Source organism: Poecilia reticulata, chromosome 4, assembly GCF_904066995.2.
Source record: "Poecilia reticulata chromosome 4, P_reticulata-male-v2, whole genome shotgun sequence".
NCBI classification, from domain to species: Eukaryota; Metazoa; Chordata; class Actinopteri; order Cyprinodontiformes; family Poeciliidae; genus Poecilia; species Poecilia reticulata.
In genome coordinates, this window is record NC_088833.1 from 28,128,568 (window position 1) to 28,153,329 (window position 24,762).

The following is a 24,762-nucleotide window of genomic DNA, read 5'->3' on the forward strand; positions in this document are numbered from 1 at the left end:
CATGACTAATAATGGTGAAATAATTTCTCTGCAGCTCCTCTAGAGTTACTCTGAGCATCATAGTTAGTTCTATATTTCCAGGCTAATAGTTTAGCTCAACGTGTTTAACAGAGATGTTCAACACTGAACCTGCTTTTCTTGGTCTTCATAATGCGATTTTATTTTGGGGTAACAGAGTATAAAGAGGGCTGAGAAAAAAAAGCACACCAATCTTTCAAAAGACATTAAATGAAAAAATATCCATCCATTAATTTTCTTTACACCCTTGTCCCTTATTGGGGTCGGGAGGGTTGCTGGTGCCTCTCCAGCTAACGTTCCGGGCGAGAGGCGGGGTCACCCTGGACAGGTCTAAATGAAAAAATATCTTTCATATATTTAAAAAAAAGTTCCTGTCACTTTCTAATATGAATTAGTTTGGGGTTTGTCTGTTGCATAAAAATCCCAATAAAATAAAATTAATCTTGTAACTTGGAAAAAATGTGGAAAAGATTCAAGTGGTAAATATTTTACTTTTATCGCACCAAACAAACAAAAAACTGACATGCGGGCAGGATTACAATGCTGTCAGATTATTAGCTGCTCCTACTGATGTTTCTGCTGTAAGCAGCACCAAGAAAAGGACACGAAATCAATCAGTCTGTGGATTTAGCAGGTTTAGGAAGTGTTCATTTTGCTGCGATTCGTTGCGTTTAGGAATGATCCTGTACCAAGAAACTGCAGCTCTGTTACTCAGAAGGGCTCTCACTGTAAACAGCATTTCAGTCGATTCCTCCATCCGTTCAGCAGCTAAAGAAAAGACTATCAGTCTTATTTAAGCCTAGAGAAACTCTAGTCACTGATGGAAACTTGGCAAGACAGCGAGGCGCTTCCAGTCGTTTTTCATGGATTCACTAGAAATTAAATAAGTATTTATAATCTAATTTTGACAGCTTGACAAAAACAAAAATAATTCCATAATTATACAAAGTACATCTTTACATTACTGGATCTAAAGTCTTGAATTTGAGTGTGAATCGTCTGCTGTCCCCTAATGGTGCAAAAAGGAAATGACACAGACTTTTGGTAGAACGTCAATGAAGTCAAAAGAAATTAAATTTTTTTTAAATATACTGTGATTAAGTTTTAACCAATGATTCAAAAATTTGTCATTTTGTTTTCAAATTCCCACATTCAAATCTAGGAGTTGCCTGCTGTGTCCAAGTTGTGTAACTGGACCGGGACCAGGACCAGCCTCTGCTGTGTTACTTAACTTTACGGTCAGCACTGTGGGAAAACTGCAAGATCTTCCTCTCATATCAGATCTAACATTCCACCATACGCCTACTTCCTGCTAATAAAACCGTCTAAAATGAGCAGCAGATAAAAATTACAGCTAGAAAACAATGGCCGATTTACAGTCATGACAGAAAAAAAAAAAATCCATCCTCTCATTCCAAAGGTTTATGTATCTTCATACAAGTAAAAATCCAGCTGGTACCGCTGTCAGTGACGGAAATGTTTAACAAATACAACGTTGGAAGAAAAACTGATCCTGAATTTAGATGCAGTGTGTTTCAGCCTCAAAGCCAGTGTGGGTTATGAGGGCATGTGGCAGGCTGAAACCACTAATCAAAACTGTTCTGACCGTCAGCCTTCTGGGTCGTGTTTAAACTATTAGAATCAATACCAAATGGAAAACATTTGATTCAGCTGCCAGTTTTCCAAAGAGCAAACATCCCAAGAGATTGGACCGTTCATGGAACAAGATAATCTCTACAGGCTTCTGCTAGCATCGCTGTGCTGAGCATGACTATATTTGGATAAATAATAAACAATTTGGGTGTTAAAATAAGCAGAGCCAGACAATGGACAGACAACAGCAGCCTGTATACGACACAAAAATACTTCCTTAAAAATAAAGAGAGTAAGTAACAGCAAGGAGTTGCTCACACTGAGGGAGAAACTGTAAAAACAAACAAACAAAAGAAACAAAAGCAAAAGTGCAACTCAGAGCTAACCTTCTTAACCTTCGATTCTCATCGCCCTTCAGTGATTTATCTCATTGAGCTCGATTTCTCTGGTTGGATTTCTAATGGACCAATCAGAGAACAGGAGATGTTTTGAACAGTAACGTTGATTTTCTGCGCAGTTTTAGAATTGTAGTCCTCCCGTATGAGGGGTGGTAGTTTCAGCAATGGCAGCAGAGGAAGTGAACGAAGCCATTCTATCTGTGTTGGCCACACCTCTAAATATCAATCAAAGTTGGAGCAAGAAGAATGTTCAAGACATGGTACTGCTGGCAAAGAACAAGAACATTCATCTTGGCACGTCTCTTCGTAATGGGGAATGGTTGTTCACAGCGCAAACAGTTTCTGGAAAACTTCATAGCGTAGCTGGCGCATTACATACGTCACCGCCAAACGTTAGCGATTGGGTAAAATCAGATTCAATCGTTTAAAACTTCAACAGAGTCCATGCCTACAGCAAGCAATCATTGCTCAATAGTCGATGGTTCAGATACTCTGTACAAAGCAAGAGTAGAATAAGGGGCTGGTTTTTACCAAGATAAGTGAAGTAAAGTACAACGCTGAGTAAGTGTGGATTGTTTTGATGGAGTTCCAGGAAGCTTATTCTCTCTGAAAAAAAAAAAAAAATAATAATAATAATAGCACTGCCTCGCATTTAGAAGGTTGAATCTGAACACTTCAGGAGACTTCGGGAAGAACATGGTTTGAGATTACAAAATCAGAGAACCGCCGCAACAAACATCGACTTTACTGCATTGAAGTCATAGACTGACCCATGAACTCCTCTATATACCAAAGTTTTCTATTTAAACGTGAAGCCATCGGTCAGCCAGCTGAAGCTCAGCCCAAACACTGCAGTACATTTACTACAGAATGCATAAAGAGAGACATAGACAAGATGAAAGGTGCTACAATAACCCCTGCTCAAAGTCCAGACTTTAACTTAAATAAAAGGATTTGGTAGGACCATAAACTGATGCACATAAAACCCACAACTCAAAATGAAGAAGAAGGGACAATGTTTTCCAGAACAATGCGTGAGAGGGATAAGGTCGCACAGGCGACAGTAACGTCAAGTTATTACTGCGGTGGGACGTGCTGCCGACTATTAGGGTCATGGAGGGAACTGGTGAATTTTGGGTCAGCTTTAAAACAATAAAACATGCTGTTGTTCACAAAGACACTTGCAGATCTAATGGCGTGACACAGCGTGTGAAACACAGAGCTGTTTTCAGTCGACTCAGCACTCTGATTCAGACAAACACAAACAAGCTAATGAAATTTTAGCTTTATTTCCAAAAAAATACACATAATTACAAAATGACTTCTTCCACGGTCATAGTTGATGTTGACACATCAAAGTATTTCTCCAAAAACAATTAAAAAAAAAAGCTACAAGTAGAGGTGAAAAGGCAGGAGAAGAAAAAGAGAGAAAAAGACTTTTTTAAATTTTAAACCAGCACGGTCAACACAAACACAGTCCTCTGTTGTTTGAACTCACTAAAAGACTGGCTAAACGTCCTGCGAGTTTGAGACAACCAACCCTGCTCTGCAAATCTCCATAATCAGGAATGCACAAAAAAAAAAATAAAATAAAAATAAAGTACTTTTTTTGTTGTTGAAGTAAATCAAACTGCCATCTTTAAATAGTTATTAGAAAACGTAAAGTCATTGTATCTCAAACCCCTCCCCATCCCGATCCCCATCCCATCCTCACGACCCCATCACTGCTTCTGCTGCATGGCTTCTTTTCGCGCTGCGTCTTGGAGCAGCTGCGTGTCCACCTCGTCGGCCGGCAGCTGGACGTACCGGACCACCGATCCACGGATGAAGCAGTTTTTCACCGACAGCTGAAGCAAACAGAACACGGCGCAGTTTGACGGCAGGACGGAGCAAAATCTGGCTCAGAATTGAATAAACACCTGATCCTAATGTGGTGTCAAGTAAAAAGATTACTGAAGGGGTTTGTACTTTTGTTGACTTCTCCTGAAAGTTTCTTTGAATGTGAATTCATTTAAACAGTGAGGCCACTGTTTTGACAGAGTGTGTTCTGTCAGGGCGTTGTCTCTTCTTCAGGGGTTTTTAATTATTCTTGGTGTTGAAATTAAAAGGTTTTCCAGACAAATTCTAAGATCTGGTGGAATCAGTCTCTTTAAAGACAGTTTTTAATGTACTGATTAAAAAATAAAGGCAAGCAATTTCATAAATGGAATGAACCTCAATACTTCTCCACAATGATCTTTAATCAGTTTGTTTTGTTGTTGTTGTAAGTAAATAAGCCTCAAGTTTGAAATGAAATAGTCACGGCTCTTCCGGAAGTCAGCTTACCATATGTGGATATTTCTCTGGATCTGTGACGCTGATGTCTGTCAACTTGATGTTCAGGTACTAAAACATAAATATGAGAAAGGAAAAAAAATTATAAGACAACAATGCAAATCCTAAAAGGCATTGACTTCAAATAATAAAAATCATAAAACCAACCTGGTCAACAGAGTGAAGCGTTCCACAGATGCTGAAAACAGATGGAAGGATTTCAGTAATCACCCAAATCTACAGCTATAACCTCCTATGCATTACTGGGACTCTCTCACGTGAACATATTTATCCATACAAATTACAAAAAGCTTATTTGGTCATGTTAGTGTAAATATTCATTGATACAGCAGCTTTCACTCGGCTACTGCAGCATTTCAACCAGCTAGCGTCCTTTGGTCTAGCCGAATAGCAGCAGCTATGGCGGAATAACGTTACAGTTTTAGGTGTTTTAGTCATAAACACTAACCTCAGGTCGTTTTTGAGCTCCACCACCACGTCCTTCCCCACCAGCGACTTGAAAAACGAGTAGAAAAGCTGGGAAACAGAACGAAATGCTAACGTTACTGTTAGCAAGGAAGCTACATGTCAAGCATGACGGAGAAGGTTTATTAAAGAACCGCAGTACTCAAACCACTTTAGCCAACAATGAGGTCGAAATCACACAAGAACTGGTCCAATTACAAAGAGTCTTTGTGTAAACTGCTAATAAATCTAAAAAGTTATTCAAGCTTCTTACCATTGTTGCTTGTGGTTTTTTGGAGGCAGCGCGTCTTCTGTTGATGACGTTTCAGGCTGCATTGACTGACCGGCTCCACCAGGGGGGGCCAGAGGTGTTTTCTAGTGCTCACAATTTCAACAAAGAAATAAAGGCTTTGGTAAGATTGTCCAAAGGAGCCATAATTCACAAAATAAATGGCTATTAAAATGAATGGAATATCTTGGTTTTATTTACACAAAATGTAAGTTAATATTTCATGTTTTTATTTTGTCTTAATAAAAACAAAATAACCATCTTTGACCAACACACCATCTCTGACCAAGTTAGAGATGGTCAGAAGTTAGACCATCTCTAACTTCTGACCATTAGAGATGGTCAGAAGTTAATTTACTAGTAGGGAACCAATTGTAGTGCACTGCAATGCCGGAGTTACTGAAATACTCAAATAAAAATGATAACGAAGCGGGTTGAAAGATGGAAGAGTTACCAAGCTCTTCCATCAGTTGCCATGGCAACTGTTTCCATGTATGAAAACAACTTACTAAAAAACACACTCAAGCCTATACATTTCTAAATGATAGCTGTGACAATATATTTCTTCACAACAGATTTTATGTAAAACTTTTCTAGTTTTATGGACAATCATAAGAAAATACATTTGTGGAACAAAATACAACAAAGTCCAATGAAACTTTGACAATTGTATTTATTTTGGAATTTATTGTACATCTGAAGAAAAATATTTAATTATTCGTGCAATTTAATACTGTGTGGTAAACATTCATTAGCCACAGTATAGTGTAAAAGTTTCTGTTTGTAATCATTTGGAAGGAGAGTACAGTTTTGTAACCTACAGTGTGACAAAACTGTTCAGGGTGGGACTTAGAAACCCACCCTAAAAATGTAACTTTCTGTAACAACGAAGGGAAAGTATGTAGAATGTAGCAAATTCTAACCCCAGCCCCTCCAACCAAACATGTACATGAAACCTTGAAAACAAAGAAAACATGCAATTTTCCCTTTCTTGAGCCCATGACCACTCTGGGCTACCATAGAAATCTGGCTTTGTATCAGGAAACAAATCTGATTTGTAATGAAAATAAAAACTTTACGCTAATAAAAACATAGCTATACACATTTAATTTCTACTTACAAATCTCATTCAGTGACATAAACTGGAGCTTTATTACCATTTTGGGTTGAGAAATGTGATCTGTTAAATTTGAAGCTGCAGCCATCATTCAGTCAACGTAGCTTAGCATGAGACTGGAAAAGGAGTTCTAACTATATGCTGTAGAAAAAGGGGAGAATAAGTTTTTTTTGACACTGTAGAAAAATGATAAGCTACTCTGTGATACAAAGTGATGAGAAGAACTGGTCAAAGCTTTGACTTTATATTTAGTTAGTAAAATGCAGGGCAGGAAGCAGTTCTGTCAGTGCTGGACTTATTTGCAGCTTTATCTCAGTTCACTGGACGACCCGTCTTGGAATGCTCTGAATGCACTGAAATAAGAAGAAAAAAAAAATGCATCAGACTGTGTTGATTCAATTGTGCCCTTAAACCTTTAGCGCGTGCCTTACCGTCTTTGTGAGGCGGTAGCGGGCCGGGTCTTGTCGGAGCTCTCTGTTTGCTGGGAAACTCTGATGTGTCTCTGTAATCTCTGGGTTTGGGGTTCTGGGGTTCAGGACGCGACTTAGTGGGCAAAGGAGGCCGATGAGGCGCCATGCCTCCCTCTGAGCGGGAGGGAACCACAGGCTTCTTGTGACCTGGTGGGTGCAGACCTACAGTGGTCTGAGGCTGGGATCTGTTCTCAGAAGAAGTGAAGGAGCGGTTACGTGGCACAAGCAACGGGGGGCGATTAGGGTCTCCATCTATGGTCGGCGTAAGACGGTCCGGCTGGGGATGACCTTGGTCTTTGGCCTGACTGTGAGATTTGGCCATGGAACCGTACAGTGGGTTGTCCAACATCTCAGACAACTTCTCGTCCTCATTCCTAGCAGACAAGAACAAGACTAGACTTAGGGACTCCTGATCTAGACCAAGGATCTTCAAAACCAGTCCTCGAGGGCTGGTATCCTGCAACTTTTAGATGAGTCTCTGCTTCAACAACACACCCAAGTCAAATAATGAGGTCATTAGAAGGTTTGTGGAGAACTTGACTGCCTACTGAGGAGGGGATTCAACCGTTTGATCCAGATGTGTTGCACCAGGGACACATCTAAAAGTTCCAGGACTTCAGTCGTAGAAGCCTGGATTTGAGGACCCTTGCTCTAGACCAGTGGTTCTTAACCTTTTTTGAGGTACCGAACCCCCCAGTTGCATATGCGCATTCGTTCTTATTAAAAATGGTAAAACCCTTAGCTTGAGCAGTCTATACACTTTCAGCAGAGTTAATTTCAGGTCTATTTCATAGGCTTATAACAACTGACCATAATTATTAACAATAAAAATTGCGCAAACAGCAGAGATGTTCAAGCAGCGGCAGAAATGTCATTCGAAATGAGGAAAAACTGAAAATAGCAGCAGAGATGTAAGTATTTGTGGCTTGGAGTCTCATTGCAGGGTTTTAAAATATGTTGGAGGTTGAAAATGCTTCAATAAAATCCCCAAATCTATTTGACATTCATGCCGACGATGAATGGATGGAAACCTTTCAGCAGCGCCACATTTTTCAGTTGTGGTTTTTTGGAAAAATGACCCAAAGTGAAAGTGTATTATTAATATTCAGGCACTTACGTGGTATAATTCATTGTAGTGGGACTTCGTACGCTTACATCGTAACCAGGCTTCTTGCACTCTTTACCCCCCTGAGCCCCACCGCAGACATTCCTGGGGGTCATGCTGTAACTCCAGCCCCTATCCGACACATTCCCACTTTTGAATGAGACTCCCATATAATTTGGGTTGGAGATATCATGCGCCGGCGTTACGACGGACCTGTTAACGAGAAGACAACACCGCAAGTTTTAGAAGAATGTTTAGTGGCTGCGTTTTGAGTTTGGGGGGGGGGAATAAAAAAAATAGAGTGTCTTACTTGTCTCCGCATTTGCCTTTTGAAGGAGCGGCGTCGTCTCTTTCAATTTTAATGAAATCTGGAAACGGGAGAAGAACAAAAAGAGTTGATTTCAGAAACCGGGAAGGGATTTAACGAGGGTTGTTTTCCTCCTCCCAGTCTCACCGTATAACTTCTCAGTGGGCTTGAACTCGGAGGTGCGCAGCTGAATGCCCCCGGTCAGCGTGCCTGTCTTCTCTCCCTGGTGGGTCAGCGTGATCTGGAACTCATTGTAGCAGAACTGGGCGGCTCGCAGCGCAACGCATCCCTCCCCTTCAGGAAGTAAACACCAGCTGATCGTGAGGTCCTTTAAAAATCACACTTTAAAAAAACTCAACTTTTTTGTCCATTAGTCTCTTATGGGGTTAAAATGAAACAATTTAGAAAACAAAATTTAAGCTCCGGTGTAATTATAAATTCAAAGACAATGGATTCAAGGAACCTGCTAAGGCAAACTGAAACAGATGAGTGGATAGACAAAAAATAAAATTAGAGTAAATGTCTCAATACTTCAACATATTTTTACTCAAGTAAAAGTAAAGGGGAAAAAAAAAAAAGTTTACAATTCCGGCAAAAACATCTGAAATTTTGAGATTAATCTCAGAAATTTTCTGTAAAAAAACAAACAAAACAAAATAAACACACATTACATTTTGTTACATCCTTCACAGAGGAAGTAAAGTACGTACAGAGACATTTTGACAATGTCTTCTGCCACCTTGTCCCCCCTCACTTACCGTACGACTCGTCAGAATCTGTGGATTTGACGCAGATGAGGATGTGCTGCTCCAGCAGATAATCGGGGTCGGAAATGATCGGCGTGAGCTTGGAGAGACGAGAATGAGGCAATCAACGATTCAGTTTTAACCATGAAAACACAAAAAAAACCTGCTTCGTTTTACCTCGACTTTATTGCCGAACCAAACTTTTATGGAGCCGTCGGAGTGTTCCGTGTTGTCTCCTTCTGAGGTCTTCACAGTTTCTGTGGAAGACGTTTGTTTTTGATCAGTTTCTGGATCTTTTAGCTGCGGATTAAACGTGCCGAGGCAGATAAAACGTACTCTCCAAGCAGCTGGAGTGAAACTCGATGAAGAACCTGGTCTTTGACTTCGTCAGCAGGATGGCCACGCAGTTCATGATCTGGATTCCACCCTGAGGAGCGCTGCTGGGATCTGAAGAGTCAAAGCAAAGACCAAGGCATCAGACCGCAGGGTGAGGCCATCTTTGATTGATTTAGGCCACGTGCGTCAGACTCAAGGCCCTAAAACAGGGAGCTCTTTATAATCCAAAGAGACATGAATGTAATATGACCTTTGGGGGGAAAAAAAAGTCACATTTTAGGAATTTTGCTGTCATTTATAACACTGTTTTGTTTCTATTTTTAGGTTTTAAAATTAAGAAAAACATAAAACTTTGTAATAAATAAAAAGGATAGAATCTGTTTTTTTTCCTGTGGGATGTTGACGTTTGTGGAAAATAATATGAAAAAAAAACCCCTCAAAGTTTAAAGCCTAAAAACCAAAGACTTATCTAATAAATGTAATTTGTTGTGTAAATTCAAAGCACAAATGAAGGACAAATCTGAATTCTTGATTACAACTATAAACTACTGTATATTTGAAACATTTGTTGGTTTCACATCATTATCAGGCAAAAATATATTAAGAGCCATTACAACAGGTTCAAAGAGACTTTACTTTAAAGGGACAGCATTATGTGTTTTCCAGGCACATGGTGCCATTTTATAATACAATCCTTTAAAGACATTCGTGATCTTGATGTGGCCCAAAATGAAAATGAGTCCGACACCCTCTGGCCCACCTCCCCCGCTTTGGGTCAACTGGTTCTCCTACCTTGCTTGGAGACGAACTGTGACGCAACTCCGACTTCAAATGAAGCAAAAACAGGCGAGTGGTCGCTGGTCATGATGTCATTAGTGCATCCTGTGAGGACGAAAGGCCCAGTGGGAGTTCTCATCAGATGTTGTGGTCGCATGTCAAACATTCATGAACGAAAGACATAAAACGAAACAACACAAACAGACAGGTGTTGTGAAGGAATGAAGGCGCAAAAACCAACTTCAAGGAACTCTGACCAACTCTAAACAGAGGATAGTTGTGAAATGGGGATAAAAATGACATATATTTTACTCTGTTTTCATTTTTTCCTGCAAAACAAACATTTAAAAAGTGTGCCACGCATTTGTACTCAGTCTCTCTGAGTCAATGCTTTGCAGAAACAACCAATCACTGCGATTACAGCTGAAGGTCTTTTAATAAAGTGCTCAGTCACACCAGATGGTGAGCTGCTGTGAGCATCAGTCTTGAAAATGTTCAATTGTATTTAGGTCTACACTTTGAATAGGCCATTCTAAACCAGGAAAACTCTGACATAAACCATTACATTGTAGCTCCAGCTGCATTTCTCACTGGATGGTGAATTTTAAGTATGTTATTGTGTCTAACAGGTTTTCTTAAAGATTTTCCAACCCCTGCTATGTGTTTCAGTGTAGCAACAGTGTGTTCAGTTTGTGTTCTGCAATGTAGGCCACTGATTTGTTCTTTAAACGGATTCTGATAAAAAAAAAAAAAAGAAAGTACCGCAGAATTGAAAATAAGTAACACCAGACAGAACCAGGAGCTTCTTATGCTGCAGAATTGTTGCCTCTTTAGTAAAATCTGGGATCTGAAGCTGGCATTAATCCTGACTTAACTGTGTTGTAGTTACGAGCCAGAAAACCAGTTCAATTTGCTAAATTAAATGCATAGTTACAAAGCTTGCAGCTACTAGCAACACGAGCAGTACAGTGCATGTCTCTGCATTTTAAACTGACAACACATTGATTAAACACACACCGTTGTGCGGTGCTGTGTGAGCATTAAAACAGAAGTGAAAGTGCGACAGTTTTACAGTAACTGTCAAAAGGTTTTAAATTCATGGCGGCCATGTTGGATTTTGTGGTCAGGAGACATTTATGTCCATTTTTCCAGGTTGGAACATGAAAATGTTGGCTTCTGAGAAAAAAACTGAATTTATAAACTGCGCCCACTAGCCCAACACGCAGAATTCTGTCAGTTTTGCAGCTTTTAAAATTTAGTGCTACGTTAAATGGTAGGGGGCAGATAAAAGTTTACACTTTTTTCTCCTCCTTGTCATTCATGATTTGTCTTAGGTGTTACAAAAACCCTTCATATTTATGACTAAGTGAATTAAATCAAAACAAATTGCTATATTACATTTAATGAAAGGAAACCACTCGCTTAAAACGAAAAACATTTGGAGGGAACGCAACATTCATTTGCTTTTCATAAGAAAAGCTGTGTCATTGGACGACGCAGGATAAATACTCACCATACGCCTGGCACACAACGTGAACTAGAGGATATGACTTCCGCAGGACTCGATCGCACCACGATGGCAAATTGTATTTTGTCTGCAAATGTAATTTTTTGTAGTTAATAAAACTGAATTTTATTACAGTTTCCATTGAAAAACTGTAAAAAAACAACAACAACAAAAAAAAAAACACAAGTAACACACGATAAAAAGTAACATGCTGTCACCTTCCTAAAATGATGGCCTCAGAGATTCCACAACTGATTTTGGAAAAAAAAGAAAAAAAGAAAAGAAAAAAAAAAACAATTCCTTTTTTATTGCCAAAAGATGACAACAACAAACAACAAAAAATCATTAGGTAAAAAATAATTTAGGCTGACATTTTAGAAAGATGACGATACTTTTTTGTGTCTGATTTACGGATGTCTTGTCATGTTTCCATTTTGACTTTCAACCAAAGTAACTCCACTCATTTATATTCCAAATATCGTTATTGTTCCGACGGCTCAGTATTTACAGTGCAGGACAGAAGGACTAAAGTCAGCATCCTCACCCCTGTGGCTTTGGCCTTTGTGTAGGCATATTTGTCTCGTGTGTCTCTCTCAAAGCGGTAGGTGGGTGGAAATGTGATTTCCTCCTCCTCTGCAATCAGCAGAAAGATTAGATTTGAGGTTTTAGCGCCGACCCAGCTGCCGCATGTCTGCGACGGGTTCGGACTCAACAGAACTCACCGAAATGCAGGAAGACCCTCCCGTCGTTCCGCTCCATGCCGAGCTGGTCTCTGCTGAGGAGGTCGTGGTACTGCTGCTGCTTGATCTTCGTCACAATGTTCTCGGCGTCCTGCAAAGGGAAACCGTGCAGTGACTGTTCATGACTTAAAGTTATTTGTACAGCAGACGCAAATCTTGACGACATGGAAGAAAAAAAAACGGAGGTCTGAAAACCAAAGCAATTTCAAGCTAGATATGAAATCTAAACCTGGTCAAATTGGAGGTTTATTGCTGCAGCCTTCAATTTAAGTTACACACTTCACTGTAACTAACAATAATGCAGAACTAGTGCATTAGGTATGTAAAACAGAGTTTGTGTCAAAGTATTTCCCCACTGTTCTGCTCAAAAACTACTCTGGTCATCCACCGCGAGGTAAGATAGAAATGCGAACTGAAGCAGCCTTCTGCCAACCTGTGGAGAGACTGGTAAGGTCATCGCTGCTGCTAAAAGTGGTTCAGCGAGACACTGAGTCACCATGCGGACAGATTCGCTCAGCTGGACTGCACAGTCATGATGACTCTGGGTAATATGACATGCAGCTATTCATCGGACATTGCATTAAAATCACTGGAAGAACCAATAAGCTCTCCATGACGGGCTGATGAATACAAACTGAGAACTGGAAGACGTACAAGCAGCTCATCTAAACTTTTTTTTTTTTTGCAGTACCACAAATCTCACACTGAAACTTTGATTTTGAAAAAAATAATAATAATAATTGAAGTCACAGTTCCCAGTGTCCTCCAACAATCCCATAAAAATAAGCCACACAACCTGCAGAGAAGCTGCAGGCTGGAGCGCTAGAGAAAGAGATCATCCCAGGAGGAATGGTGAAACGTCTCCCTCTCTCTCTCTGCTTCTTCCAACATCTTAAGCCTTTCTATGCATCATCATCATCATCATCATCATCATTCCAACTACTTTGTCCACTCCGGGACAATCTACAGCCGTCAAACACGACCAGGGAAACCTACCGAAGACGGCAGGTCAACGCGATAGTTTAAGTCTCCCAGCCAGATGAGGTGCGTGAAGCGATGCGTGATGTCGAACGGATTCAGCTTTTTGTCGCCCAGGTTCAGAAATCTCAGGATGCTGACGTAGTTCTGATTCCGTCTGCAGACAAAGAAAATCCACTGTGACACGTTCAAGATTAAGAAATCCTTTTGACTACAGAGTCGATGTTCGTGTCTATCGAAGACGTCTCATTTAAAACTCCATGTCTCCGATCTCACCTGAGCTTCTTCTCACTCCCAGAGGTCAGGTGGCTGTTGACAAATCCGAAGGATGTGCCGTTGAACATGAAGGACACTCCCACGGCTCCTTTGTTACCTGTAAAGAAGCCGGATGTTACAGACTAGACTCTGTCTTTACGTCGGCCTTTATCGGCGCCTCATGGAGACGTGGAAACGCTCACCCAAAGTGTTGGCAATGCCCGTCTTCACGCTGTCTGAAAACACGTGGGAGATTCTGTTTTCATGCTCAGGCTTGGCCAGGACGATAATCCGAATGTTCCACAGAGTGTGAATCGCCACCTGAAAGACGGAAATCTGTTACTGCTTTTCACCAGAAATTGTCCGTCTTTCCTTTTTTCTTTTCTCTAAGCTTTGGATATTACTGTAAGACCTAACTCTGCTTTAAACATCTCCACAACTTTCTGTCTGACCTGCCTGCTGATTTCCTGTGACGCTTTTTGTACACTAATATTCTCTACTTAGCTTGGAGGCAGCTGCTTTTAAACTGACATAAAATTACACACAGTTGGATTATATTTCTATATATTCTTTTAACTTTAGAAGGCCGATAAAAGGTGTTTGTGCATCCTTAAAAACGTCTAAATTCAAGCATCTAAAAATAAGGCCTTAAAATGTCTTAAATGTCTTAAATTTGTATAAAACCGTTAACTTGGCCTTAAATTTGTTACCAGCTCACATGGGTGGCCTGTTGCTAACCCACATGAGGCTATGCACAGATAAACCTTTAAGCCAGGCCCAATGGGGGTTTGAGATGGTTGACTGTAATGCAGCAGGATCCCCCAACCATCCTCTATATTTGTAGTTTTTTGTGTCTTAAATATCACTCACTGTGGGACTGAAAAAGTTGTACATTTGACTTGCTGAAACTTGTTGATATTCTGAATTTAGATTTTATCATTAGAGTAAATGTAAAAGACAATTTCACATTTTTAAAAATTATTTTTTTCCATTACCCAACCTTGTGTTGGTCAAGGAGCAACTCAATAAAACACACTGCAGTTTGTGGCAAAAAACAAAAAACAAAAAAAACAAAACAATTGTACACATAAGGAAGGGGTGTGAATACTTTTCCACTGTGACACTCACCTGCTTGAAGCTGATGTTTGTGATTTTCCTCAGGGCGTTCTTCACCGTGTCTGACCACTCCCTCTCGCCCAGCGGATCCTCCTGGGTCCCGATGACGTACACGTCGTGTGGAATGTGGTCCGCCGTGTCGTCCCGCGTTTTCCCCAGGCCCTTACAGTGAAACCACGAGTCGATGTTGGGAGGAGGACCGGCGTTTCCTGTGGGTTTAGGCGATCGTCGTTCACGTTAGCATTTCGACGTCCGGCTAAATTTCGAATCGGTCGCCAGGCGTGGAGAAACTTTCCTTACCCATATTCCAGGTGCCGACAAACACAGTGATCATGTCCGGCTCCGGCTTTTCCGAGTGCTTGTTCTTCATCTGCTGAAGCAGCTGACAAAAGCCTTCTCTTTTCTTTAAGCAATCGAGACAAAAAAACGGAGAGGAAAAAAGTCTGAAAGTGAGCAAACAATGGAGGACAGTGGCTGTTTCAGTATTTTCTCACAGGTGTCAAACTCCAGTCCTGGAGGGCCACAGCCCTGCAACTTTTAGATGTGCCTCTGCTGCACCACACCTGAATAGAATAATTAGGTCATTAGCAAGGCTCTGGAGAGCTGATCTACACCAGAAGGAGGTTTAACCCATTTCATTCCAGTGTGTTGTACTTGTTGCACATCTAAAAACTGCAGGCCCTTGAGGGCTGGAGTTTGACACCCCGTCATAGAACAACAGCAGAAAGTTCTCGGTTGGACTCACCTTTGTGTCGTCAAACACAAACTCTTTACGCAGAATCTTCTCTTTCTCCGTCTCCACCACGATGATGAGCTTAGCATGCATTTTCTGGGATTTTACCAGCTGTAGGACTGAAGAACGTGAACACGATTAAAATTAAAGCTGACAAAGCTGTAAAAACACTGAACAGAAACCACAAAGTTTGTTGCTTCAATGACCTATAAAAATACGCTCCTCTGACAGACGAGGTTCTCTGTCTGCCCACCCTGTTTATTAAACCTTTTTTTGTCGAAAGAGAACAGATCTCGGCTTTAACGAGATATTGATCTTATTCTAACAACTTTTTTTTAAATCTACTTAAATCCAGAAAGTTTTCTAGCCTTGATGAGTTTTGCGCTTCGCTAAAATGAGAAAACATTTTCATATTTTTCCTATGAACGTAGCTCAACCACAGCGTCAAAATGAAGTTATGCGGGACGTCCTGACGGGGAGTTGGCCTATGATCACTTGCTGTTGGAGGATTTTGTCGTGTCTGGCATTTAGAGGTTAGATCATGACTCCTCCAAGGAGTCAAATATTCAAGATTAAAAATGTAAAAAGCTGGGTTTCAGCTCTCCAACACATTCATTGGAAACAGGTTTTATCGATACATTTACACTCTTGTTTTCTATACGGTTGTGAAATAAGTTCAGTCTCTTAATCAAAACGACATACTGGCATCAGTTTAAAACAAATTAACCTTTAGTTTACTATTCCAGTGGACAGTGAAGGCTCCTCTCTCACCAGTAGATTAGAAAGTTGAGAATCATTAAGGTTTTTTTTCAGCTGTCAAAATTGTGGAGTTATAATCTTTCATAAACCTAAAGAAGCTCTAAACTAAAATAGACCAAATGCAAACTGAAAGGAAAAGTAAAAACTGCTGTCACTTTTTGGGGGATTTTTTTTAAGTTATTGTTTAAGTAGAGCTACATTATCTAGACTTAAATATAAAGTTCAGATAATATATTAAAACAACTGAACCCAGAGAGGGTGAACTTGTAGATTCGTACCACAGCATTTAGTGCTAATATTTTGCTTCACAGAATTGCATTGTTGGAATTTTCTCAAATAATCAAAACTTTTGTTCCAAACTGCTTGGATATTTTTGAGCTTGAATTGAAGATCTTCGAAATAAAGAAACTATTCTACAGGATAATATGGAAATGTCTTACTTTTATTGTGAACAAAGTATTTATCTTCCGGTCCGTCTTTGGACTTCTTGAAGAAGAGTTTCCCGCTTTCGACGTCCACCTTCAGAACCATCTTTGTTGAAATGCCAAGCAACTCTTGCTTTACCTGCAAGTCAAGAAGGAATCGTATCAAATAAAACCACAGACCTGCAGAAGTTTTATTCCGTTTCTTTTCACCATTGAAGTTTAATGTAAGAAAAAAAAAACTGAAGGGGAAGCACCTCAAACGAAACAATCGGTATAAGAGATTTCCGGTGGCCTCCATCATAGCCGACGGCCTCGAAAACAGAACTTTTGGCCTGAAAGGTGAAAGAAGAAGTGCTTTTTTTCTCCTCTCTCTCTCAGCGACAGACGTCATACGGTTAATCTCCCAGGAAATGAGGAGAAAAGTGACCAGCGTGTGTGCAGCTGCCCATACCTTGTCCTCTATGGAGTAGAGCAGTTTGGTGAGTTGCTCCAGCCTGTAGCTTATAGACTGTCCCGAATCTACAAGAATCTGGAGAGAAAGGCAGCATGAGCAGCATGAGATCAGGTTTCTTTCGTTTTTTTTTTTTTTTTGCATGTGTGTGCGAGTAATGCTAAGGATCAAGGTGGCCACCAACCTGTTTGGGCCCAATGCCTGGGGAGATCTGCTGGTCCAGCGCTCTGTGGAAGATCTCGAGAGCAGGGAGGACTCGAGAAATCTCACTGGCTCAGAGAAAAAAAAAAAAAAAAAAAAGTAATCTCTCTATTAATCTCTCTATTCTAAAAACATAAAAAAAATCTGGCATCCTGAGTGGCAAACGCACCAGTTTAGATTTTTGCACACAGCTGTGATGAGCTTCTTGAGGCCGGGCAGGTTGGGGTTTCCATTTTGCACCTGCTCCGCGTCCAGGCAGATGGACGTCCTGAAGTACTCCTGGACGGCCATCTGGTGTTCCTCTGACAACCTGGAAGCACCAACAAAAACTGAAACACTCTGCAGCAACATCCGCAGCTACTCAAGTTACATATCAGCGACATCTAGCTGTGAATTAGATTCTTTTCTCCGTACGCGGACAGGTCCATGTGCTGCAGCCTCATCAGGTACGTGTCCGACAGGGACTTGGTGGCCTGCTCCGACGTCTTGGTTTCACTTTCTTTGGTGTCGGCCAGGAAGTTCCTGGGTGGAAGCTGCGGAGGAAGACTGTTGGATTCTGGGACACAAACCACAGAGATGGGAGGTGTGAGAGTTGGTTGAGGTTGCAGCATGTTATTTTTATTTTTTTTGAAGTGGGGTGGGGTCGGAGGTCAAACTGACCTTGCTCTTCTTCTGCCTCCTCCTCCCTCTGGACCGGGTACTGCAGGTGTGTGACCAGGCCCATGTTGGGGTTGTAGTACGCCTCCACCAGCTCAGGCAGCATCGTGAAGAATCGGATGGGAACGCCTTCAGAGGCCTGCAGTAACAACAAAAAAAAAAAAAAAGAGTTCTGCAGAAAATTGTAATTTTACAACGGCGTATCTGAGCCGCTGTGGATAAAAATAAAAGATAAAGGAGATAGGAGTTAATTTTCACCACAACAACAACAAAAAGTCAATGATTTTTAGATTAATCTCTGAAATCTTCTAGAAAAAAATAAAGACTTGGACATTTCTGAGTTAGAAAAGTCTAACATTTTTGACTTTTGGAAATGTTCTGAGTTTCAAAAGTTGAAACTTTTCTACTTTAATCCATCAGCTGACAATAAAAGAAATAAGGACAAAAACAGACAAATGGCACAGCTGCAAAGCTAACAAAGTTTGTATCATTCAAAGGCCCTTTTGACAATGACACAAACCAGTTCAGGCAGATGGAGAGTCTTTTTTAACCAATTTTCACAAATTAAAGTCAAAATGTTTTAAACAGCAAAGTATTCGTTTCTTAAAAATCATTCTTTCTGCTTTCCTTTTGGAAAGCAGAAAGACTTAAGACTCTAACACAAATTTAATTTACATTGTTAAAAGTTTTTCAAATAAATATGACCAAAGTCAAATCTTCTTCAGTTTTATTCACAATAAATACGTAAAGTGGTTGACTTTCTTTCACAAAGAAAACATTTATTTCCCACAAAAAATAAAAAAAATGTTTGTTTAATAAAAATATTTCCTGTTTTATTTTCCAGCTCGCGAGCGCTCTTGAATTGACGATTTTGGCCCACGTTACAGAAAAGTTTGTACACCCCTAACGCCATACAGGAAAAGCTTGCCTTTTTATGAAAGTGCGGCTAAAGACTGAAACAGAAAAAAACAACAACAAAAAAAAACTATGTTTACAAACCGCTTTGTGCGGTGAGAAAAACTGAAACCACACGTCGCGGCATCTCCACACTGAAACACGACGGTAGGAGTATCATGCTGTGGTTCTGACTCATGGGGGCTGCACTCACATTCATTCCAGCATCTTTCAGGTGATTATTGGTGAAGATTTTCACAGTGACGCTGAGATATTTCACTTCTTCGGCATTTGTGGCGTAATTACTTGTAAAAGTTCAAGAAATGTCAATTCTTTTGCAGGTTTCGACACCGCTTCTTTTGTTCGTCTAAGTCATTTTCATTCGTCAAATGTAATTCGTTCAGAGAAAATGGGTGAAAGTTGATACATTTGAGGCAAAACACGGGTTGACATTCGTCTCGGAAGGAAAGCAGAGCAGAGATTGTAGGTTCAGATTTGGAGCTTCTGACGTGAAGCTCTTGTTCACAGCAAATCTGAAATAAACCAAAAACAGCTCAAATATTTCCACCTGTAAAGACACGCTAATCCAACTTTAAGCTAATTGATTTCTCTGCAGTGCAGCGGTGACCAAACTTTTTGTTTGTCACGTGGGTCAAAATCGTCCAATCAAAACCTACCGGAAAAAAACGGCATACTTTTTTTTTTTTCAAACAAAAACCACAGAAAAAAAGCTTTAAGATTGCTTTTTTTTCTTTTCTTCTTTTTCTTTTTAAAAAAAAATAAAAATAGACAAAATGTAATATAATCAATTCTCAGTACTTGAGTCACTCTTTCTTTGAAAACTCTTCATGTTTGGCTTAATTAATCATATATGCAAATATGGATTCACCAAGGTCTGTTTTTGAGTGAAAATCTGTGGCTGGATGTGGTCCGTTTTAAAAAAAAAGAAAAAAAGGAAAAGAAACAGAAAGCAAAAATCGTGGTTAAAGTAGAAGTGTTTTACGTCATCTTTTCCATGGTCCACGTTGCCCTGGCCTAGTTAATAATGAAAATTCTCTATAAGCATCGACCATCTGAGAGTGCCAAATATGTGTCACTCTTAATTTGCACAAAATGAGTCCAGCGGGTGCAAACAGACCCCAGACCACATTTTGGACACCTGTGAACTCATGCAAGAAGAATTCAAATCCCTTCTTTGAAGCATCTCATATTCAAGCAGCTCAGTTTGTTAGAAAAAACTTCTTAGGTCTATTGTAATGTTTAGGCCTAAAATGACCTTTTGATCCTTTTAATTAGGTGACATTACAGCTAATTTGTAAGTCTTAGAATATGCAGCAAGTCATAATTAAAGGAGCTGATTCATCTTAGGAAATTGGCAACGGTGAAAAAAATATAGAACAGATCTTGAACTCATTCTGGTCAGACGGAAAGGCTAAAATCTCCTAATCTTAGCTAAAACGTGGCTGTGATTTTTTTATTGACTGAATTTAATTTTAGTTTATTTAGAACTTTAAAATGCATGACTAAAAATGACCTTGATTTTTAGTTGATGACGCAACCATCTGAGTTGCGTCATCAACCTGTCCTCTGAGGAAAGCTGTAACCACAGCATGATGCTGCCATAACCAGTTTTTCTTTTTCATTTTTGTAGGCCAATGTGTTGGGCCTGCTGCCGCGAAGGACCGAACTACACGCCGAGAACAAAGAGACAGGTAAAAAATAAAATTAAAAAAACCCTTTGAATCCCCGAATGTGAAACATTATGCTAATGTTAAAATAAACTAGCTAGTATTTTGCTGTGCTAACAACAGATCTTTTCCCGCTCGTGCTGCAGGCGACGCTCATAAATAATTAATACTGTTATTATCGGAGCTTAAAAATGGTCTGCTAAAATAGGGACACGGAGCAAGCTTCTTTATTTCCGTCTGAAGTCGCCATCTTGCGAGTGTACATCCGTTTTAAACCGCCATATTGGTTGTCCAAAATTAAAATTAAATCCATCACTTCTTTGACTGGTTAATTAGAAATAAATTTTCTAAAAGGTTATTGGTTTCCAATCCAGGAAATTATTTGATAATAAAATAATTAAAATAATATTTTTGTCTTTGCTTCTGCCTTGCATTGTGAACTGGTTGCTGTGAACATATACTAGTTGTGTCCTTAATTTAGTATTAAACTAATTTAATTTGCTTAAAGCTAATCTTTCCTCAGTCTAATTCTTCCAGGTTATCTTTTGTATGTCTTTGCATATCGATATCTTTGCATATTTCGGTGTTGCTGTGTGAGTAATTCACAACATATTTTGGTATAAACCAACCTTATGTAGCTTAAAGCTAATTTGGCCTCCTTTGGAAGTTCCTCAGAATAACCCAAGTTTCTCAACATTCACAGTTCATCATCTCATCATTTTTACAGGTTATCTATTCCATTCTTATTTCTTCATTTTCGCTGTTGTACTTTTAAGTACTTTATTAGTTTTCATTTTTCTCTCATTCTGCCTTAGCAGCTCAGTTGAGTGTTGCTAACTCAGTGAGTTGGTTGATTAAAGTAAATGTTGAATTAATCACGTTTTGAGGAGAAGTTGTGCTTACATAGTGCTTTGTTGTTCAAGAACATCAGTATTGAACGTAATCCTTCATCTATTAAACTTTATCAGGCAGATTCATAAAACAATAACTTAAATTGAGAACTATTTAACTATTATTTCCTGGTAATCAGGTGGTGCCCCGACTTGATCATTTTAGATCTAAATTATTAATTGTGTTAATAATTGCAATTTACTACTTATTAATGGTTAGTCATAGCCAAGCCAAAAACATTTTGTTGAATGACAGAGTGTAAAGAGTTGACCTTTGGTCTCATCAAACCAGAACATGTTCGCTTGCATATATATTGTCCTCTTAATAGCTTGTTGGTAATAGTAAGGGATTCTTATGGCATTCACACACACACACACACACACACACACACATATATATATATATATATATATATATATATATATATATATATATATATGTTTACCAAATTAAATTACCAATTTTGTTTTTTAATGATTGAATTTAAAGGCAATACTGATTGATCATCCATGCCATATCGTTCGCTGCCGTTCTAAAATGCTGAAGTACTTTACAACTCTGGATGACATAATGTTTTCCTCCGGTTTACAGCTCAGATTTATGGTAAAGGTAGGAAACATCAAGCCAATAAATATTATGAGCACAATGACGTTTTGCTTTCCTTTAGGCCCTGATATCTTAACTCTACTTTCCATCTCTTCCAACAGTCCATTTTAAGTCACCACCTCATTTAAACTCACGTTCCAAACACATCTAGGATGTGCTGACCTGGTCAGTAGAGAATGAATACCAGAGATCAGTTATGTATTTACGCACCGGACGCCAGGATTCCTCACACTTTCACTGATTTATGAATTAATTTGTGGCCTTCAGGTCTGTCAGGTTTTTGACATAATATACTAAAGTGTATTGATGAGTTGTACATATAAATGAGCAAATGTTTGCTTAAAGTCAACATTTACATTCTGTACAACCTCTACTGTTCATGTTGACATAGTGGAAATCAACCTGTGGGACAAATCCTGACTGATTCTTGACTTGTTAGTCCTTGGAACTGATTATTATTAGTTTGTGCCTAGCCACGTGATTTGACTATGTTAGAATTTTCTTGAAAGTTGCTTTATTTTGTTTCTTAATCTTGTAAAAGTATTTTTGGCAGTATGGAGAAAAAAAAAATCAACTCCCTTTAACTAAAACGCTTCCATTTCGGCACATCACAGGTCTTAAAGCTTTCATATTTTCTTGTCCTGACAAACAATTTTCCAAATTTCCCAAACAATAAGAAGGACAATTCATTGGTGTAATTATACTCTGCATGTCTTCGCTGCTGACTCCTTTTCTTACTCCCAACCACCTGCTGCCAATGTTGAGCAAGCTCTGCACTGGCGGCAACAGGCCTCTGTAGAGCTCTCTGATTCTGAAAGGTTATCTTAGGATAACCTCCGGAGGTGATCATGATGATTTTATGATTTTTCTTTACAGCTGACCATTCAGAGCTCAAGAGCTGGGAAGCATGATCTTTAGCTTTACTTGTAAGGAAACGGCTCAGTTTGAGATGTTAGCATGGTCATTAAAATCTGGAGATGTAACACCTTCCCACATATTCATGCGGAGGCGTGGGTAGGTTTTTTTAGGCTTTAGTGATTTTTGTTATTTCAGAATAATAAAAAAAAAATGCATATTGTCACTTTCTAAAATAATGGCTTAGGTCATGTCTTTTGCCAAAAGTAATGTTTTTCCTAGAGCATCTTTTGGCAAAAAATACTTGCTGATTTTGTTTATTCACTTTACCAGAATCATTTTGACTAAAAAATGACTTCTTTTTTTAGGAAGATGGGCTACTTTGAAGAGCTAATCATACTGCCGCTCAGTTTGATCACTGTGATCAACTGGAATGTTTGTGTGATTGAACTGAAATGCTTTTTTTTTCTTCTGTTTTTGCATAAGGCACCTTGAGACATTTGTTGTAATTTGGCTCTTCATAGATGAACTGAATGGAAGTTAATGTAAAACTACCCCATGTTGAATATTGTATTTTTTATTATTAACTGTAGATCTCAACCTAAACGCAATCTACTGACGCTTCACCGTCACCACTGGACGCCAGGCCTCGATTGTAACAAACATCAAAACGACCAAAATAACTCCTGCAACCTTCAGACGAAAATACCTGTGGCTCGCTTTGAACCGCCTACCCACCTGAACAGAGAGCTGCTTGTCCTCGTTAGGCAGGATCCTGTACGTGTACACGCAGTTCTGGTATCTGTGGTCAGCAATGAAATGCAAATATCTGTCATCGGGATGGGACACAACATGATGCACTATTACCAAAAAACTAAAAATAATAACACAAAAAAGTGTTGGTGCAATCGGAACAGGTTGGGTGACTTTTTAAACTTAAGGTTTAGAACGTGAAAAAAGATGGTGCAGAGGGCAAAGGGCGGTGCTGCATGGCAGTACAGAATGCAAATAAAGGGGAACTAGTTTTATGTTGCGGTGTGTGTGTGTGTGTGTGTGTGTGTGTGTGTGTACGCGAGAGTGAGTGTGTGTATGCAAGAGATGTGACGCGAAACAGCGTAGAACAGCAGGGGAATTTTAACTTATAAACTTGTTGCTTTAGCGATGGTATCACAAGACAAATGGTGTTAACAGTTTGGTAACGTTTAGTCTGATGGGACCGAGAACCTGGAAGGCTTGTTGGGACGACTATCAGGAGCGGCGTCTTTAAATCAACTTCCAGTTCCATTCAGAGCCATTAAACAAAGGTAACTTACAAAACGCAGAGGGCGTACGCTCCCTGGACGGACTCGCTGTCCCGGATAAGGAAGCTTCCATCTCTCGCTGCTTTGGAGAGCAGATCCTCAGCTTTGGATCGTGTTATATTGTCATGGTACCAAGGCTGGTGACTTGGCATCCTGTTTTGTACAGACCAAGAGCCTGAGCTCAAGTGTTTTGCATCTGCTGTCAAAATAAAAATAATAAAAAAAAAAAATCCTATGCAAAATCCTTCCGACTGTTCTGGACCTCAGCTTTTCTGCTTGGCTGTTCTCATCTTTGCACAGTCCGTTCTACCTCTTCATCATTCTGCGGCTCTTTAGGCTGTAAAAGGAAGCTGCTCCTAGCTCTGCTCTGCTCTGAACTTCCTCATTTGAGAAGTTGCAGAGAGGAGGGCCTTTTGGTGCCGTATGCCGGATCCCCAGCGCTGTAAAATGAAAATACAGGCGTTTGCTTGCACTGGGGGGGAGTAGCATTCGTCATGGCCTAATGATTGACCAACACAATTACCCAGGCTGCCTTGTACACTTACTTATTAATAAGATATATTCATGAAGTGCTGCTGTGTGCAGAAACTGAGCTACAAGAAGAGAAAATAGGAAGTAGGAAGAAACTCTTTGCTGTCATGCTGAAAAAAAAAATCTCAAATTTAAGAGTTAGGAAACTTCATTTGATCTTCAGATAGTTATTCTTTTAACTGGATAACTCATCATGAATCCATTCTTAGCTCTTTTAGCCCCAAAGACCTATCCTGGGTC

At 39.7% G+C, this 24,762-nt stretch overlaps 2 protein-coding genes across 2 annotated transcripts; both read right to left on the bottom strand.

Moving 5' to 3' along the window:
• Positions 1-3,279: 3,279 nt before the first annotated feature.
• Positions 3,280-5,212, bottom strand: smx5. Its single transcript, XM_008407677.2, has 5 exons — positions 5,062-5,212; positions 4,792-4,859; positions 4,491-4,521; positions 4,335-4,394; positions 3,280-3,856 (listed from the first exon to the last, which is right to left on the bottom strand). Exons 1-5 carry the CDS (start codon positions 5,062-5,064, stop codon positions 3,731-3,733), a joined length of 288 nt encoding a protein of 95 aa, XP_008405899.1. The 5' UTR covers positions 5,065-5,212; the 3' UTR covers positions 3,280-3,730.
• Positions 5,213-5,729: 517 nt separating this feature from the next.
• On the bottom strand, positions 5,730-24,744 carry inpp5d (inositol polyphosphate-5-phosphatase D). Its single transcript, XM_008407678.3, has 27 exons — positions 24,004-24,744; positions 23,429-23,492; positions 17,760-17,895; positions 17,514-17,655; positions 17,269-17,409; positions 17,083-17,167; positions 16,899-16,976; positions 16,702-16,779; positions 16,463-16,586; positions 15,276-15,382; positions 14,831-14,933; positions 14,543-14,739; positions 13,618-13,735; positions 13,436-13,532; positions 13,178-13,316; positions 12,164-12,272; positions 11,986-12,074; positions 11,448-11,529; positions 9,950-10,039; positions 9,158-9,268; positions 8,999-9,078; positions 8,834-8,921; positions 8,223-8,369; positions 8,079-8,136; positions 7,781-7,981; positions 6,625-7,037; positions 5,730-6,546 (listed from the first exon to the last, which is right to left on the bottom strand). The coding sequence occupies exons 1-27, from the start codon at positions 24,141-24,143 to the stop codon at positions 6,506-6,508; spliced, it is 3,258 nt and encodes a 1,085-aa protein (XP_008405900.1). The 5' UTR covers positions 24,144-24,744; the 3' UTR covers positions 5,730-6,505.
• Positions 24,745-24,762: the final 18 nt, after the last annotated feature.

Bases quoted from the DNA above. Each gene is read 5' to 3' on its own strand.
- smx5 (XM_008407677.2), bottom strand. The intron at 4,395-4,490 runs GTTGGTTTTATG...TTTATGTTTTAG, and splicing joins CGCTTCACTCTGTTGACCAG to TACCTGAACATCAAGTTGAC. The intron at 3,857-4,334 runs GTAAGCTGACTT...TGTTTGCTTCAG, and splicing joins CAGAGAAATATCCACATATG to CTGTCGGTGAAAAACTGCTT.
- inpp5d (XM_008407678.3), bottom strand. From the start codon at position 24,143: ATGCCAAGTCACCAGCCTTGGTACCATGACAATATAACACGATCCAAA. The intron at 16,977-17,082 runs GTTGGTGGCCAC...CTTTCTCTCCAG, and splicing joins CAGGCATTGGGCCCAAACAG to ATTCTTGTAGATTCGGGACA. The intron at 9,269-9,949 runs GTAGGAGAACCA...TTGACTCTTCAG, and splicing joins ACAGTTCGTCTCCAAGCAAG to ATCCCAGCAGCGCTCCTCAG.